This window comes from Lepidochelys kempii, chromosome 3 (genome assembly GCF_965140265.1).
Source record: "Lepidochelys kempii isolate rLepKem1 chromosome 3, rLepKem1.hap2, whole genome shotgun sequence".
NCBI classification, from domain to species: Eukaryota; Metazoa; Chordata; order Testudines; family Cheloniidae; genus Lepidochelys; species Lepidochelys kempii.
This window is the reverse complement of record NC_133258.1, coordinates 117,092,113-117,107,088: the sequence shown is the minus strand read 5'-3', so window position 1 is coordinate 117,107,088 and position 14,976 is coordinate 117,092,113. Positions and strand designations below refer to the sequence as shown.

The 14,976-nt window shown below is 43.6% G+C and overlaps 1 protein-coding gene across 3 annotated transcripts in view; it reads left to right on the top strand.

Moving 5' to 3' along the window:
• Nucleotides 1-14,976, top strand: part of CNKSR3 (CNKSR family member 3) — a 99,219-nt gene that overhangs the window by 57,309 nt on the left and 26,934 nt on the right. For all 3 annotated transcript variants that reach the window (XR_012158097.1, XM_073337707.1, XM_073337708.1), the window contains 3 exons: nt 4,927-5,129; nt 6,498-6,585; nt 13,798-13,839. Coding sequence is in view for 2 of the 3 variants with exons in the window: in XM_073337707.1 (XP_073193808.1) it covers nt 4,927-5,129; nt 6,498-6,585; nt 13,798-13,839 (333 nt within the window). In the remaining variant the exon portion in view is untranslated. The remainder of the gene's footprint in view (nt 1-4,926; nt 5,130-6,497; nt 6,586-13,797; nt 13,840-14,976) is intronic.

Sequence of the window (14,976 nt, the reverse complement as noted above, 5' to 3'; positions counted from 1 at the left end):
GGACCTGGTATAGCTCTCACGTCACCTTGTCCGCAGCTTACCTCCCGGGCTCGCAGAACTCGATAGCGGACAAGCTCACTGGCAAATTTCTGCATGATCACAAATTAGAGATGCATCTGTCAGTTCTTCGCGACTTGTTCTCACAGTGGGGAACACAGTTCACAGACCTGTTTGCCACTTACCAGAACAAGAAGTATCCAAGATACTACCCCAGGGTGGAGATTGGACAGCACTCTCTGTGAGATCCTCTCCTTCTCCCCTGGGACAAGGACCTTCTTTACGCTTTCCTTCCATTTCCCCTTCTGCTGAAGATCCTGCTAAAGGTAGAGGGATGGAGCTCACATAATCCTGATTTGCTCCTACTTGGCCAAGACAGACCCGGTACCCTTACCTGATGCAGCTCGTGATGTGCTTGCTGATCTCCCTTCTGAACTCTCTGCACCTCCTCTCACAGGACAAAGCATACATCCCAACTTGGGGATACTCTGCCTCAAAGCATGGCTCCTACATGGTTCCAGCACCTAGAAAGGTCATGCTGAAGGGAAGTGCAAGAAGTTCTGTAACACAGTAGAAAGTCCTTCAGGCAAAGCAGTTACCTGTAGAGGTGGTTTCAGATTTGGTGCATGTCTTAACAAATCTTTCCAGTGTCAGCAACTCTTCCACGTATTCTGGAATATGCTCTGACCCTTAAAAATTGGGGTTTTCCCTGAGCTCTCTCAGGGTCCACTTAGCAGCCATCACAATGTTTCTCCGACCCATAGAGGGATACTCAGTACTATCGCATCCAATGACCAAAAGGTTCCTTAAGGGTATAACTAACCTCTTCCCTCAACTTTGATTTTCTACCCCTCATGGAACCTAGACCTGGTACTGAAAAGGCTGACCAGACCCCCCTTTGAGCCTATGGCTACCTGTTCACTGACATACCTATCGGTGAAAACGGCCTTTCTGATAGCAATCACCTCGGCTAGAAGAATAGGGGAGATAGCAGCTTTGATGGTGCATCGCCCTTACACAGTATTCTTCCCAGGCAAGGTTACACTCAGGTCGCATCCAAAGTTCATTCCTAAGATAACATCGTCATTTCATATGAATCAGTCTATCCACCTTTCCATCTTCTACTCCAAGCCTCACTGAGACAACAGGGAAGCCATACTGCATACCTTAGATGTTAGGAGAGCCCTTGCATCCTACCTCAATAGGACACACAGCTTCAGGAAGTCCCCTAAACTATTCCTCTCCATGGTGGAAAGATCAAAGGGTTCAGCAGTATCAGCCCAAAGACACTCTAAGTGGGTCTCGAATTGCATCAGACAGTGCTACCAAATTCGTAACATGACCCCCTCCAGACTCTATCCATACAGATTCCACAAGATTGATCTCCTCATCTGTCACCTTCTTTAAGGATGTCCCTATTGCAGATATCTGCAGAGTGGTGATGTGGGTGTCTGCTCACACCTTCACAGGTCACTGGGGACTCCACCTCTAATGCCATCTTTGGCTTCACAGTACTGTCATCTGTGACTGACTCAACTCCGAAGTCCCAACCCTCCAAAAGGGTTGCAGCTTGGTAGTCACCTACAATGGTGCATCCATCGAGGAGTGTCCCTAAGAAGTTATTACTCATCATCATCCGATGAAGTGAGCTGTAGCTCACGAAAGCTCATGCTCAAATAAATTGGTTAGTCTCTAAGGTGCCACAAGTACTCCTTTTTCTTTTTGCGAATACAGACTAACACGGCTGTTACTCTGAAACCTGTCATTACTCACCTTGTTCAGTAATGATGGTGGTTCGAGATGTGTGTCCCTGTGAGTGTTCCACAACCCACCCTCCTCCCCTCTACTTTGGAGTACTTCTTTGACTGTGGTAGAGAAGGAAGTGAGGACAGTTAGCCCACACGCACTGACTAGTCTCATGGCGCAGCATAGGCCCAACAGACACTGATACCAAAGTTCTCCGATAAGCAGCGCAGGGAAGCAGACACACCTACAATGGGGAACTCGTAGGGTTGCACATCTCGAAGAACCATTGTTGCTGCACAAAGTGAGTAACTTCTTCGCGTGCAATGGTGATAATTGCTTGCACTAATTAGGCATGCAGTTGCATTCTCGTTTTTATGCATCTGAGTGCATGCCTGAGTGCTTGAAACTCAGGCCTTGGGAATTCTGCAGTTGTCCCTCACCCTGCCTCATCTGAAAGGATCACAGCTCTTTATCGAGTGGTTCTAACCATCTAATAACTTGTTTGAGTAAGTTGCTCTCCTTATGGGTTAAAAGGGCCTATAATGTTTTCAGTCCCGAGTGAAGGGATATTCTGTTTGCTCTCTCCCCTTGCCAGAGTAATTAGGCTTTTATACTCTTCTAGGACGCTGCTATTTTCACGTTCTTGTGGCTGCAGGAAGTGGCTTGGCACTCAGAGCTGGTGGTGAGGAAGCAGCACACCAAAAACAAACAATATTGCAGCATCGTGTAAGAGGATGAAAGAACTTGGCTGCAAGAAACTCATCAAAATGATCGTCTCTTGTTTTTGTTTTACTTTAAATCGAAAGGTGGCAAGTTTTTATATGGCTACAGAATGTAATGCTCAGACTTTTATTATTAAAGCCAGAAATTTTCCTGCTCTGGGATGACGGAAAACTTAAGGATATCCTCTGCTGTTGGAAGGGTGTTGTTTCTTAGACCACATCCTCTCTCATCTCAGCAACACCTCTCTAGCTGTACTCTAGATACCATGTGCTCCCTTGTCAAGTGCTCTAGTAGACTTTTGCAGTGTATACCCGCTGGACTGTGGCCAGAACTGGGAGGTAGTTTTAAAGGCAATTTGGTGGCTGAACAATGCCAGTATGTGTTAGCTTTGTGGATTCCTGAGGGGAGTTCTATAGGCTTTTTTTGTGGGTGGGGTGTTTTCTTTTAAAATAAAATAAATAAATAAAAAGTTCCCTGTCACTTGTGCTACAGCTTTTTCAGTCCATGGTATCCCAGACTTCATTAGGCACATTTGACCAGGAAAGCCAGGGAGTACATGAAACTTGAGTAGAGTGGAGCACAACAATCTGCATAAGAGATCCTAGATCAGGAATATTGCCAGTAAAGCTGGGTCACGGATCATGTAAGCTTAATGGAGTGGGAAGAGGTGTTTTTGAAGGCCATAAGGGGGCTTCTGGGAGAAATGCTGTGATTGAGGGGAGGAAGTGGTGGCGGCATGAGATTTGTACGGGGACAAGTGGTTTGTTGTCTCTCATCTCTTACAAATCAGTATAGATACAAAGTGCAGTTGAAAATCATCAGAAGGCTTTCCCCATTCCTAGCACGTGTTCTAGCCCATCATGTCTCTGTAATAACTTCTTGAGTTGCAGTGTAGTTTTTTTTTTGTTTTGTTTTTCTTTCTAAGTAATCTTTGTGCTAGAGTGGTGCCCTTGAGCTGTGTCTAAACAGAGGTTTTTGTAAGTTCCAGTGTTGCCCTGGCATTAGTGTAGCTCCAACTCCGAGCATAGCTAGTCTGTGCTAGGGCTTCTGCCATTGCTAGGGATGGTGGAAATTCATCTGGGCAATAGCAGTGATGGGAGAATTTCACAAAGATCTCAAGTGCAGATAAGACCCTAAAGACTAGGGTCAAGCTTTTTCAAACATGACTAGTGATTTTGGGTACCCCTGTTTTTTGGTGCTCAACCTGAAAAAGGGACTTTATTTTTCAGAAAGTGCTGAGGGACCTATTTGCCCTCTGAAAATCAAGCTTCTTTAAGATGCCTCCAGTGAGGCATCCCAAATTATTAATCACATTTGAAAATGTTGGCCTTAACCTCTGTCTACAGAACAGATACAGCATGGGTTTTGTAACTGACATTTGGACTGAGACAAACTGATTTTGCGTAAGCCAACTGGATTCTAATTTTTGTTACTAGTGACTTGGGTGCCTTTGAACTCGCGACCTAGATGTTACAGGTTCTCTCTGTATTATCACTCTCCTGAGTGATCTAGTATTCCATAGGTTTTACCTTTTGGGATGGGGGGAAGGGACTTCAAAGGCAATTTTCACTCTTTTATGCATAGTGTTGATGCTGTCCATACACTTGCAAATAAATGCCCTTTCCTAGTAGGGGAACACTTACCTCAGAAGTGTTATAATTTCACAGTCAAAACCCTAGTGTAAATATTTAATCCTATCTGTTGCCTGGTAGTTCAGCTTTTGTCCCTCAGCAGGTTTAAACTTCCCCCTCTTTTTTGTTGTGAGTGGAACATAGCTATGCTGCTTCTGGTTTTCCACCATAGTACTGGGAGCAGCCAGACTTCCATTACCTTTAAAGGGAGAAAAGTGAAATCAACGCTGCTGTGTTCCATTAAGAATCAAGTGATGTGATGGGATTTGGGGCCCTAATATTCTGAGATTGAGTTCCCTCAACTCCCAGTGACTTCAGTGGAAATTGATGAGGTTTGTCACATAGTAAAGTCAGGCCTTCAGTCAGGTAGCTTTTGTCTCCGTGGCATTCTGCAGCTGGAAGTGGAACCCTGCTGCATCTGAATGTTCAGAAATCTATGGACTGCTTTTCAAATCTTTGCATCTGGGACAGCACCTACACCTGCTTTCCAAACCAGTTACCTACACACCCACAACAGGATTTGGGGACTTCCTGCATTGTCTAGGAGTTAAGAGCACTGAGGATAACTGGGATTAATAGCATACTTTCAAATGCCTAATATAGATTAGAGACTGCATTTCACAGAGCGGGTTGTCCAATGGTGTCTGGTTCAATCAAGTTGCTTTTTTCCCAAACAATTTTTCTTTTGTCAAGAGAGTAATTATAAGCAGTACTCTGGATCTTCCATCCCAAATAGCTAATTGCACCACAAAACAGACTTAGATGGGATCTCTATATTGACTTACAAAACTATTTAAAAAAAATCTTTCTTTTTTTTTTTTTTTTGCAGAATTATGGCCTTGAAACAGACAATATGAAGAACTTGGTTCTCAAATTGCGAGCTTCTTCCAACAACCTGCAGAATTACATCAGCAGCCGGAGGAAAAATTCGAATTATGATGGAAAAACCTCACACAAACCCCCCAATGAATTCCTCACCTCAGTGGTGGAGCTCATTGGTGCTGCTAAGGCCTTGCTAGCATGGTTGGACAGGTATGAGATTGGTACTCTCATTTAAAAAAAAAAAAAAAATCTATATGGTCACTTGTGTTAGTGAAATGAATGTTTTCGGCTTCCAAAGGCAGCTTCTAGAGTGATGTCTGGATGTAAATGTCTCTGTTCCCACCCAGACCACCACTTTATTTAAATCTTAGGATGTCGGTAATTAGCAAGTTGAATTGCCAGGCTGTTGGTGGCTGCAGGGCATAGGGTGATGATACTTCTAAAATCAATGGATTTGACCAGTGTTTACAGTGATTGGAAACTCTCTCTTCTCCTCCACACCCCCCACCCCAAAAATTCCCTAGTTCAGACAGGGCTTTAAAGAAAATTCCCCATTCTCCCCGCCCCCTTATACAGATGCAACTTTCTGCTCCACCCCCTCACACAAAATGATTGTCTAAAAAACAGTCATTTGTTAACGTGGCTTTAATTTTTGACTGAATTTGCTCCTTTCCCAAATGTGTGCTTCAGTGGCCTGGAAAAAGACAGGCAGCAAGAAAGACTCCTTTGCTTTTCCTTACACGGGCTAGGGTTGCTCTGTGACAGCTGCTGCGGAAACAGACAGGCAGCTGAGCAGATAGTGTCCAAGCAGTGATGCTGGGACAGGATAAGAGAGGATTGTAAATTCTCTCGCATGTTGCCAGCTTTCCTAGGGACCCAGCTTGTGGGGAGGGAAGTCAGAAGGAGATCATGGGGAGGAAGAGCTGTTATCCCATGAATGGCCCTCCTGTCACTGTCAGGTGGTGTTCCCTGGCAGTAGCTTGCTCTTCTCACTTGGTCCTTTCCTGCGGTCACTGCCAGCCCCCACCAACTTTCCTGTCTGCTAGCCCCAGCAGCAAGATGGCTGACTTATCCAACTTTGAGCCCAGTCAGTGTTTTGGAACTCTTTCCCTTCTCTCCCTGCCCCTCATAAAGTAGCAGGTGGGGCTGAGGTGCCCCCTCAACAGCTCTCTAAAGTGGTCTCCTTTAAGGGAGGGTATAATCACTGAGCTAGAATTGAGTCCTTTGTAAACAGTGCTGAAAGGTTAGCAGCTGTTCAGATTTACCTCTTAGAGGAAAGCAAGCCATTACAGAGGCTGATCTTGGCTGAGATATTTTTCATGATAAAGAATACACTTGTTATAAGGGTAGTTTGTTGCTCACCATATTGGTGCACTTGTGTTAAAAGGCACTTTAGTCTATTTACTGCAGCTACGGTTATTCAGATTACATTTTTACTGTGTTAACGGGATAGTTCCAGCATGTCTCAGGTTTGCTATCTGACCTGCAACTGTGTAAATCTATGTGCTGTGCCCATTAACAGCCAGAGTTGGAAGCCGAGAGGGCTTTTCATTCTAAGGGGATTTTGTCTTGTTACAGGGCCCCATTTACAGGGATTGCTGACTTCTCAGCGACAAAGAACAGAATCATTCAGCTCTGCTTGGATCTCACTACCACAGTTCAGAAGGTCAGTTGACTTTTTACCTCCTCCCAGCTTTTCTTCTCACCTCTCCAAAAAAAGGAAGGAAGGTGGGTGGCTGGGGAAATAACTGTGTGCTAGTTATGTGCAACTTGTTAATGAGGAAAACATATGCTGGAGTACCATACACGTGATAATGATCAAGTGCATGCTGGCTGCTACCAACTTTGGTCATTCTGTTCTCCTGCAGTTGAGATTTTTGTTTAGTTAATTTCAAAACTTCTCAGCAATGTTGAGCTAGGTGTCTCCCATTTTAAAGTCCATTAGTGTTTTCATTAACTTTAAGGGTTGGGTTTGGCCCTGGAATAGCTGCTTTGAATTTGAAAACCTGAAAGCTGTTTTTTTAACTCCAGTTAGAATCAACGTTGGTAACTTGTTTTAATAAATAAAATAGCAACTCAAATTATACCCTGGAAGAGAGCAGTAGCCGCTGGGTGTGGACTGCAACAGGTGACGGAAAGAGCTGCCTTTTCCTCACGTTTCTGTTTCCACCAGGCTGACTTCCACAATGTTTTATTAAAAATTAACTATTAGCTGTGATTGGCCAAAATCGTAATGGCTAGAGGGTCATTTGGCATGTAAGTGACTTTCAGCAGACCAACTCATTTCATGCTTTGGGTATAGCTGGGGTCAGAGTGGCTGGCTCCCACTCTCCTTCGATGCCTCAGTACGTACCATACTGTGATATGCAGCTCCCACTGATGCCTGCTGGAGCATGGAACTCCCTTGTAGGAGATGGTCAGGTAAGTGGTGTGTGTTGGGGATTTTATTGTGGGGGTTTTTTTGTAGGTGGGATGAAATCTGTGGCATGGACTTGTGCACTTCGTGTGTGAGGAAAAAGCTATGTCATTTTCAAAAACTTCTCAAAACCATACATACAGTATATTGAAAGAAAATGAGTTAATTGCTTCTCCCCTTTTGGGAGAGAAGCTCTTGCAGGTGACCTCAAATGATTCGTGCTGGAGTGTCCTATTAAAAGCAGGAAACAGGGACCCAAACAGGGTTTATTGCTTAATTGCTCCATGCCCTTCTTACCCTTGCTGTGGGGCATTCTGCACATAACCCTATAGCTAGCTAACTTTTAACAGTGCATTTGCAGATGACCATTCAAGGCTTCTCAATCTACCTCTGCTTCCTTCCCTCCCCTCCCCCCTGCAATCTGCTCCCCGACATGTTCACAAGCCTCCCTTTTTAACCAGTGTATGGAAATTAATGCGATGCTGCTGCTTTTAGAATTGTTTCTAACCATGGGAGCAATCAGTGTTGGATCATGTGTACTAAGCAGGCCAACTCAGATTGAAATAATTGGGGATTGGGATTGTGGTTGTGTTTGGTGGGGGAGGAAGGTATGGAGACATGGGTTCATCTGCCCTATCAAATCTGCAGTTTGAGGGTCATGTTTAGAACATGAATTTTAGTAACATGGTTAAAGCAAGATTAGTCACTGACAAGACTTAATTCCTACACAGCTGGCATGGTTCACAAGGACTCACTAATTAGTTATTATATGTTTTTCAAATACCCAAAGGGAATTCTTATTAAAAAAACAAGCAACTTTATACTGGAGTCAAAGTTGTATATTTCTATCAATTACTTAAGAGACAGCCCTTCGGAGCACCTGGTAGTTTTCTCGAAAAACCTGTCACAACTAAGTTTTTCCAAACTTTCTACTTAAGTTGCACTTAAAACAAAACCAAATAAGGAAGGGCTTAGTTAGGCCTGGTCTACATTAGAAAGTTAGGTTGACACAAGACAGTTTACATCAACCTAATTGTGCATGTGTCTTGACTTTAAATTGGTTTCCCCCTTACATAAGCACCCTGTTATGCCAACGTAGTAACACCACCTCCCTGAGTGACACAGAGCAAGTGTAGACACTGAATTACTTACGTTGAGCCTAAGTGTCCTCCAGCAGCTGTCCTACAATGCCCCACGCTGACCTCTTGGGTCACCATTATGAACTCTACTTTGCAGGCATCACAGAGACCGAGACTGGAAGCCCCCTTCCCTTTAAAGCCCAGTGCATTTTTGAAATTCCTTTTCTCGATTGTCCAGCTTGATGAGCACACCTAGCAGCTCTCCACTGTTGAGTGCAGCTGCCCGTGCTGGCTACATGCTCCAGAAGCACTCTGGCTTGGAGTAGACAGGAGATACCGGATATCCTGGGCCTGTGGGAAGAAGAGGCTGTGCAGGCACAGCTCTGAACCAGCCTAGAAATGTTGACGTCTATGAGCAGATGGCTCAGGGGATGCAGAAGAACCGGTACGATGGGGACCAGCAGCCATGCAGTGTGAAAGTCCAGGAACTGCAGCAGGTGTACCAGAAGACCAGGGAGGCCAACAATCGATCTGGTGCTGACCTGCAGATGTGCCACTTTTTTACAAAGAGCTGCAAGCCATACTTGGTGGAGGACCCACAGCACTGTGGATACCTCTGAGGAGCCCACCGAGTCATAGGCCCCTGCTGTGAACAGCAAGGAGGTGGATGAGGGGGAGGAGTATGGGGTCAGACAACCTGGGATCCAGCTGCGCAGCAAGTCAGACCTCTTTTTGGTGATGCCACAGTCTCACCAGTGGATCACCGGCGAGCCCAGTGCAGGGAAAGGAACCTCAGATAAGTGTTTAGATACATTTTCAATTACAGGGATGGCAGGACACATCTTTTGACTTTTTTCATTAATTTACTCATGCTAGAAGAGGTAGTGGTACAACCATGAGACGTAGAGTTGCTATTTGCTTTTCATTCCTCTCTGGAGTTAGGCAGGGGCCACACAGAGTAGTTTGTTTATGTATACAGGGGTGTCCCTTGAATCCTCCTGAGAGATCTCCATGAAACTTTCATTGAGGTACTCGGCAATCCCCTCCTGAAGGTTTTTAGGGTTGGCAGCCTTATTTCGTCCTCTGTGGTAGGGCACTTTTTTCTATGATGCTGAACGGTAACTTCAGTAGGCACCATTGCAATAGCAGCACAGGCTAGCAGCTTATGGGCTCGGGCAGCTTTAGGACACCGCAGCAACTGTGGGGTCTCTGCCTTTTGTAACCCTCAGAAGTGAGATGTCAGCTAAAATCACCACTGCCTATGGAAAATGGTGCGAATATTCAGTGCCATTGCTCTACATGACTGGAATCATGCAACCAAGCAATTCGCTCCATTTCCCCCAACCCCCGGCGGGCCATATTCACCATGGCTAGTGCTGTGACTAGCGCCGTGCACAAACTATCCCTAGCAGAAGTGAGAATGTTGTGTTTACAACTGCAAGGGAGCAAGTTTCCCTTTCTGTTGTGAATATGCTGATAAAGGTACCTCAGTGTTTTTATCTTCAGCTGTTGCCATTCTGGCCTTCACACCGCCTTCCACACGTGCAGAATGCCTGAGCCAGATAAAGCGGAGAAAGAAGAGGACTCAGGATGACATGTTCAGTGAGATCCTGCAAGCCACTGCCACATCAGACTGCGAGCACAAGGCCTGGAGGATGAATATTGTGGCCAGCCTGGAGAAGGAAAGAGTGGAGAAGAGAGAGCTCCAGCGGGAAAAAGAGAGGGAGATGCACAAAGACATAATGAGGCTTCTCAGGCAGCAAACACAGAGGCTGCAGACTGTGGTGGACCTGCAGGTTCAACAGTCCTGGGCTCACCTCCCTCTGCAGACCACTGAGAACGCAATATCCGGACCTCCCTATACCCCTCCCATTCCCCCAACATTCCGTGTGGCATCAGGGGCCACTGCACTACCCCTGCCATGCCACCCAAGGGACATTAAAGACAATCATAGCTAAACATTCCTGTGACAGCCACGGTTGGTGTATGTGTAGCTGAAATGGGCATCAGTGTTCTTTCCCCTTCATACATTCTGTTTATTAAATTTTAAGTTTTTTAATGTATTGTTTTAAAATTGTGGGGGTTTTTTTGCACTGATTGTGATTTTTTTAACACAATTCATCTTTATTAGTTCACAACATATGCTGCCAAGTGATCAGCAGTTCTGAAAGCAACCAGTTACCTATTATTGCTAAGTGCCACATAACTCATGAGATAATTCAAAAACAAAATTAATAGGTGCATTGACAATGTTGTATTCCTACATGTACAGTGATCACCACACAACTCCTGCAGAGCCAGGTAGAACACACTACAACAACACACCCTGTTCTTGCTCAGTGTTAAAATGGTCTTTCAAAGCCTCCCAGAGCAATATAGCTCTGCACTGAGCTCTTCTAATAGCCCTTGTGTCTGACTGTTCAAATTCAGATGACAGCTCCTCCACCTCTGCCCTGCAGCCTGATGGAAACTTCCCCCCTTTGCTTCACGTATATTATGCAGCACACAGCAGGCAGCTATAATCATTGAGATGTTTTTCTCACTGAGGTCTAATCTTGTAAGTAAATAATGCCAGCTACCCTTAAAACCACCAAAAGTTAATTCAACTGTCATTCTGCATCTGCTGAGCCAGTAGTTGAATTGTTCCTTGGTGCTGTCAAGGTGGACGTATATGCCTTCATGAGCCAGGGGAGCAAAGGGTAGGCTGGGTCCCCCAGGATCATTTTTTGGCATTTCAACATTTCCAATGGAAAACTGCTGATCAGGAAAGAAAGTCTTGTAGCTTTCACAACAGTCCTGTGTTCTTAAAGATGTGAGTGTCATGCATCTTCCCTGATGAGCTCACACTGATGTCAGTGAAGCGTTCCTGGTGATTCACCTGTGCTTGCATAACCACAGAAAAGTAGCCCTTCCTGTTTGGTGTACTGAATGGCAAGGTGGTCTGATGCCAAAACAGAGAGATGCAAGCCATCTATCGCACTGCAATTCAGGAGCAGCACTGTTGCAAATCTATCTGCTATGTCCTGCACGTTGCTGAGAGTCGTCACAGTCCTGCGTACTGGCCCTGCATACTTGCCTCACAACAGCCCTCCTGGTGAATTTCCTTACTCCAAATTGATTGCTGACTGACCGGTAGCAATCTGGCATTGCAAGTTTCCACAGTGCAATTGCCACTCACTTTTGCACTGTCTGTGCAGCTCTCATTTTGGTATCCCTGTGCAGGAGGGCTGGATAAAGATCCCTGCACAGATCCAGGAATGTGGCCTTGCTCATCTGAAAGTTCTGCATTATGATGCGATTCCAAAAGTCAGTGCTTGTTTCTCGGGCCCAGAAGCAACACTCCACCATCTGCAGGTGGTCCCTGAATGCTACGAACAACCTTGAATTGATTCTTACTATGTCCCACAGCAGTCTGTCCTGTGAGGAATTGTCGTGTTTCCCCACTTCCTTTGGCGGTTCTTATAGCTCTGGAAATGTTTCAGGAGCGTGCAAGCTGTACTTGCAATGCTTGTGATAATAGTGCAGGCTTTATGCTTCTTTCAGGAATGGTGGACAGAGGAGGCCGTGTGTGTTTGTGGGCTTTTTTTTTTTTTAAAAAGCATGAACATTATGGGATACAGATAACATCATGGGATGGAGACAGTTGCAAAATGGGACATTCACCCCATGCTTCCAGTCACCCCTGCGTGACTCATTTCAGCCCCATCATGCATTGCCAAAACTTCCCAAAAGATAGTGTGCTGGATGGTGGCGAGTTGCGCAGTGAGATACCTACCCGTGGTGCACCGCATTCTGCATCAATACAAATGCTCCTGGTGAGCACGTAAACTGCTGACACAAGGAGCCAAGTATGCATGGGCACAAATGATGTACCAACCGTGCCATCTGTATGCTAACATAACTTGAGTCAACATAAGTTTTGTAGTGTAGACATGGCTTTAGTCACCACACTATTCTGTCCTTGTATGGCTGTCCAGAGAACAACAAAAAGACAATCCTACGTGGAAACGTTGTCATTACTTCAGTGACTGAAAATTGAGAAGTGATCTAAAAGGTCTTCTAGTACCTTACTCTTGTTGATATATTATTTTTCTATTGGAGCACTTAAAGCAAAGTACATCTCTCTTTACATTAGTATAGCAAGCTACTCTTCTTTTTTTCCTCATACGACTACACTGTCACCAGAAAAAGTGAGGTTACTGTCTGTTCGCTAAAAGTGACGGCCTTTGGAGCAATTTTCAGGACAAGTCTCAAAAGCATATGGAGCATCAAATGTAAACGTGTGGTCAGACTTGGTATAGATACATATGTAGTGGCTCTAACCCCCTTAAGAACCAGGCCAAAAATAAACTTAATGCTAAGGACTCAGGATATTGAGCTCACGCTTCCATAACATGTATGTTTATGTAAAAACCCAAGTTGTGTGCTAAGTTCTTTGGCAAACTATATAAAGTAAGTAGACTTAAAGATTTATGCAGACTGTGAATACTTAGTCTTCAGCAAATCCTTCTTCATGAAATCTCTTCGTTAAAATGTCTCAATCTTTTACGATGAGGTGTGACAGTTGTGCAGCTTGGAACTCTGGTGCGATATGGGTCAGAGTTAAGATTGTTAAAGTGATCTTTGTGATGTTTGGGTTTTTTCCCCCAAATATAACCTTAACTTTGTATTTTCAAAACGTTTTGTTATTTTTGAGAAAAGTGTTAGTGGGGGTTTCTTAAGTAATTAATAAATATTTACAACCGTACCTGTGGTTTACCCTCCCTTCCCCACCTCCTTCTTCTTTTTACCTGGGAATGTATTGGTGTGTTCCAGTTTTGCTGTTTTTTTTCAGAGAACAATGGTCTCTTCTGTAATCTACTAAATGAACTCTTTTCAGTTCAAAGTCTTTTGTACCTGAGCTGTGTAAATAATGCTCTGTGTGCCATTCCCTTGCCTTTGTGAATGCCATCAATAGCATATTTTAAAAGCACTTCTGAAGCTATTTTTAACCCGTGGTTTTTTTATCCATTTTGAAATGATGAATACAGTAATAGCTGGCTCAGAATTTGTAGTATCTAAAACAAGCTTATATGGTTTACCTTAACAAAGTCCATCTTTATTTGTGCATAACTCATTTTTCCTGGAAAATTCTTCTGCAGTAACTGAAGGCTTGTATTCTTTTAACATTTTGAAGGTCTGTATTGCCTCTTAGATCAGGTGTCAGAAAATTGTTGTTCAATGGTACATTTCATGCCTAGAAGGCGAAGCAGATGTCTGATTAATCCCTGCTCCAAAGATACTACCCTTTTTGCCTGAGGTCAGGGGTAGCTATATTTCAGTATTTTGCAACCTAGTCTGTTTACACAGTTCTGTTAATTTAGTGCTTGTTTTCTCTTTTTAGGATTGCACTGTGGCTGAAATGGAAGACAAAGTTCTACATGTAGTAAGTATGCATTTCAGTTACGACCTAGTTATTTGTATTCCCATTTATTTCAATGACTTCTTGATTACTCAGACTGACAAAGTTGAAATATACCATGTAAGCAAAACTCCATTGCAGGCTGTTTTTTTCATTCATTATTCTTTCAGAAGGGATAATGGTGAATTTTTAATGATGTATAAGTCAGCACTGCTGTATACAGTAGATGATCCTTAAGGTTTTATTCCATAGGTATTTCTTCAAGTCCAATGTCTGGCTCAGTTTTTAGGGGAGGGGAAGGAATGTAAAAGGATGTTCCACCAAGTAAAGCAAAATGTCCATGATCCGCAGCGTGGGATATAGCACTTTATTTAATAGATAATGTACCTTGCTGTGGTCCTGTAAAGACACTGTCCTGCCTATGGAAGTAGAAAGATCTATGTCTAATTATTCTTCATTCTGAAAGCTCTAAGTTTTCAAAATCATTTTGAAGCAACCTTGTGACCAACAGTGGGATGTAATGAAATACTTTTAATATTTTGTAACAGTTAATCATCGCTTCCTGCTTTTGACATGAGCCAGGCTGTGTTCTTTGATAAGGCCTTCCGTTTGCTGATAGATGCTTAGGCATTCAGTAGCACAATAGCTAAAAATAATTGTGTCCATAAATAAGGAAACCAAGCAAATAGGAGTTTTCAGTTTCTCATTTTTCCACACCCCATTCCATATATGTACTGTTGTTTGGAATTCCCTTGTTTTAGCAGTTCCTCATATTCATGTTTGGGCATTGTTTCGATTTATTTAAATTACATTACTTCAGTTCTATAAATCTGGTTTAGAATAAAAAACCTTGAGAATAATTTACCGTGTGCCCACGGTAAATTAGATAGAGGTATCTTTATACAAGGCTGCATTTTGTGCGGCCCCTTAATTACATATGTCTCCACTGAGTGAGAAGTCCCAAGGGCACTTGGAGATATTTACTTTCTCAGGTGAGCTACCTTCCAGTTTCACAGCCAATTACAAATAAATGCTATCCTGAAGATTTTAGGGCCTTTTTTTTTTTTCTTAACTGTTGAAAACAACTTTAAGTTAAATACATTGTATTTTGTGTCTTGATATGTATTCAAACAATGAGGTGTATAATGAAAAGGAGTACTT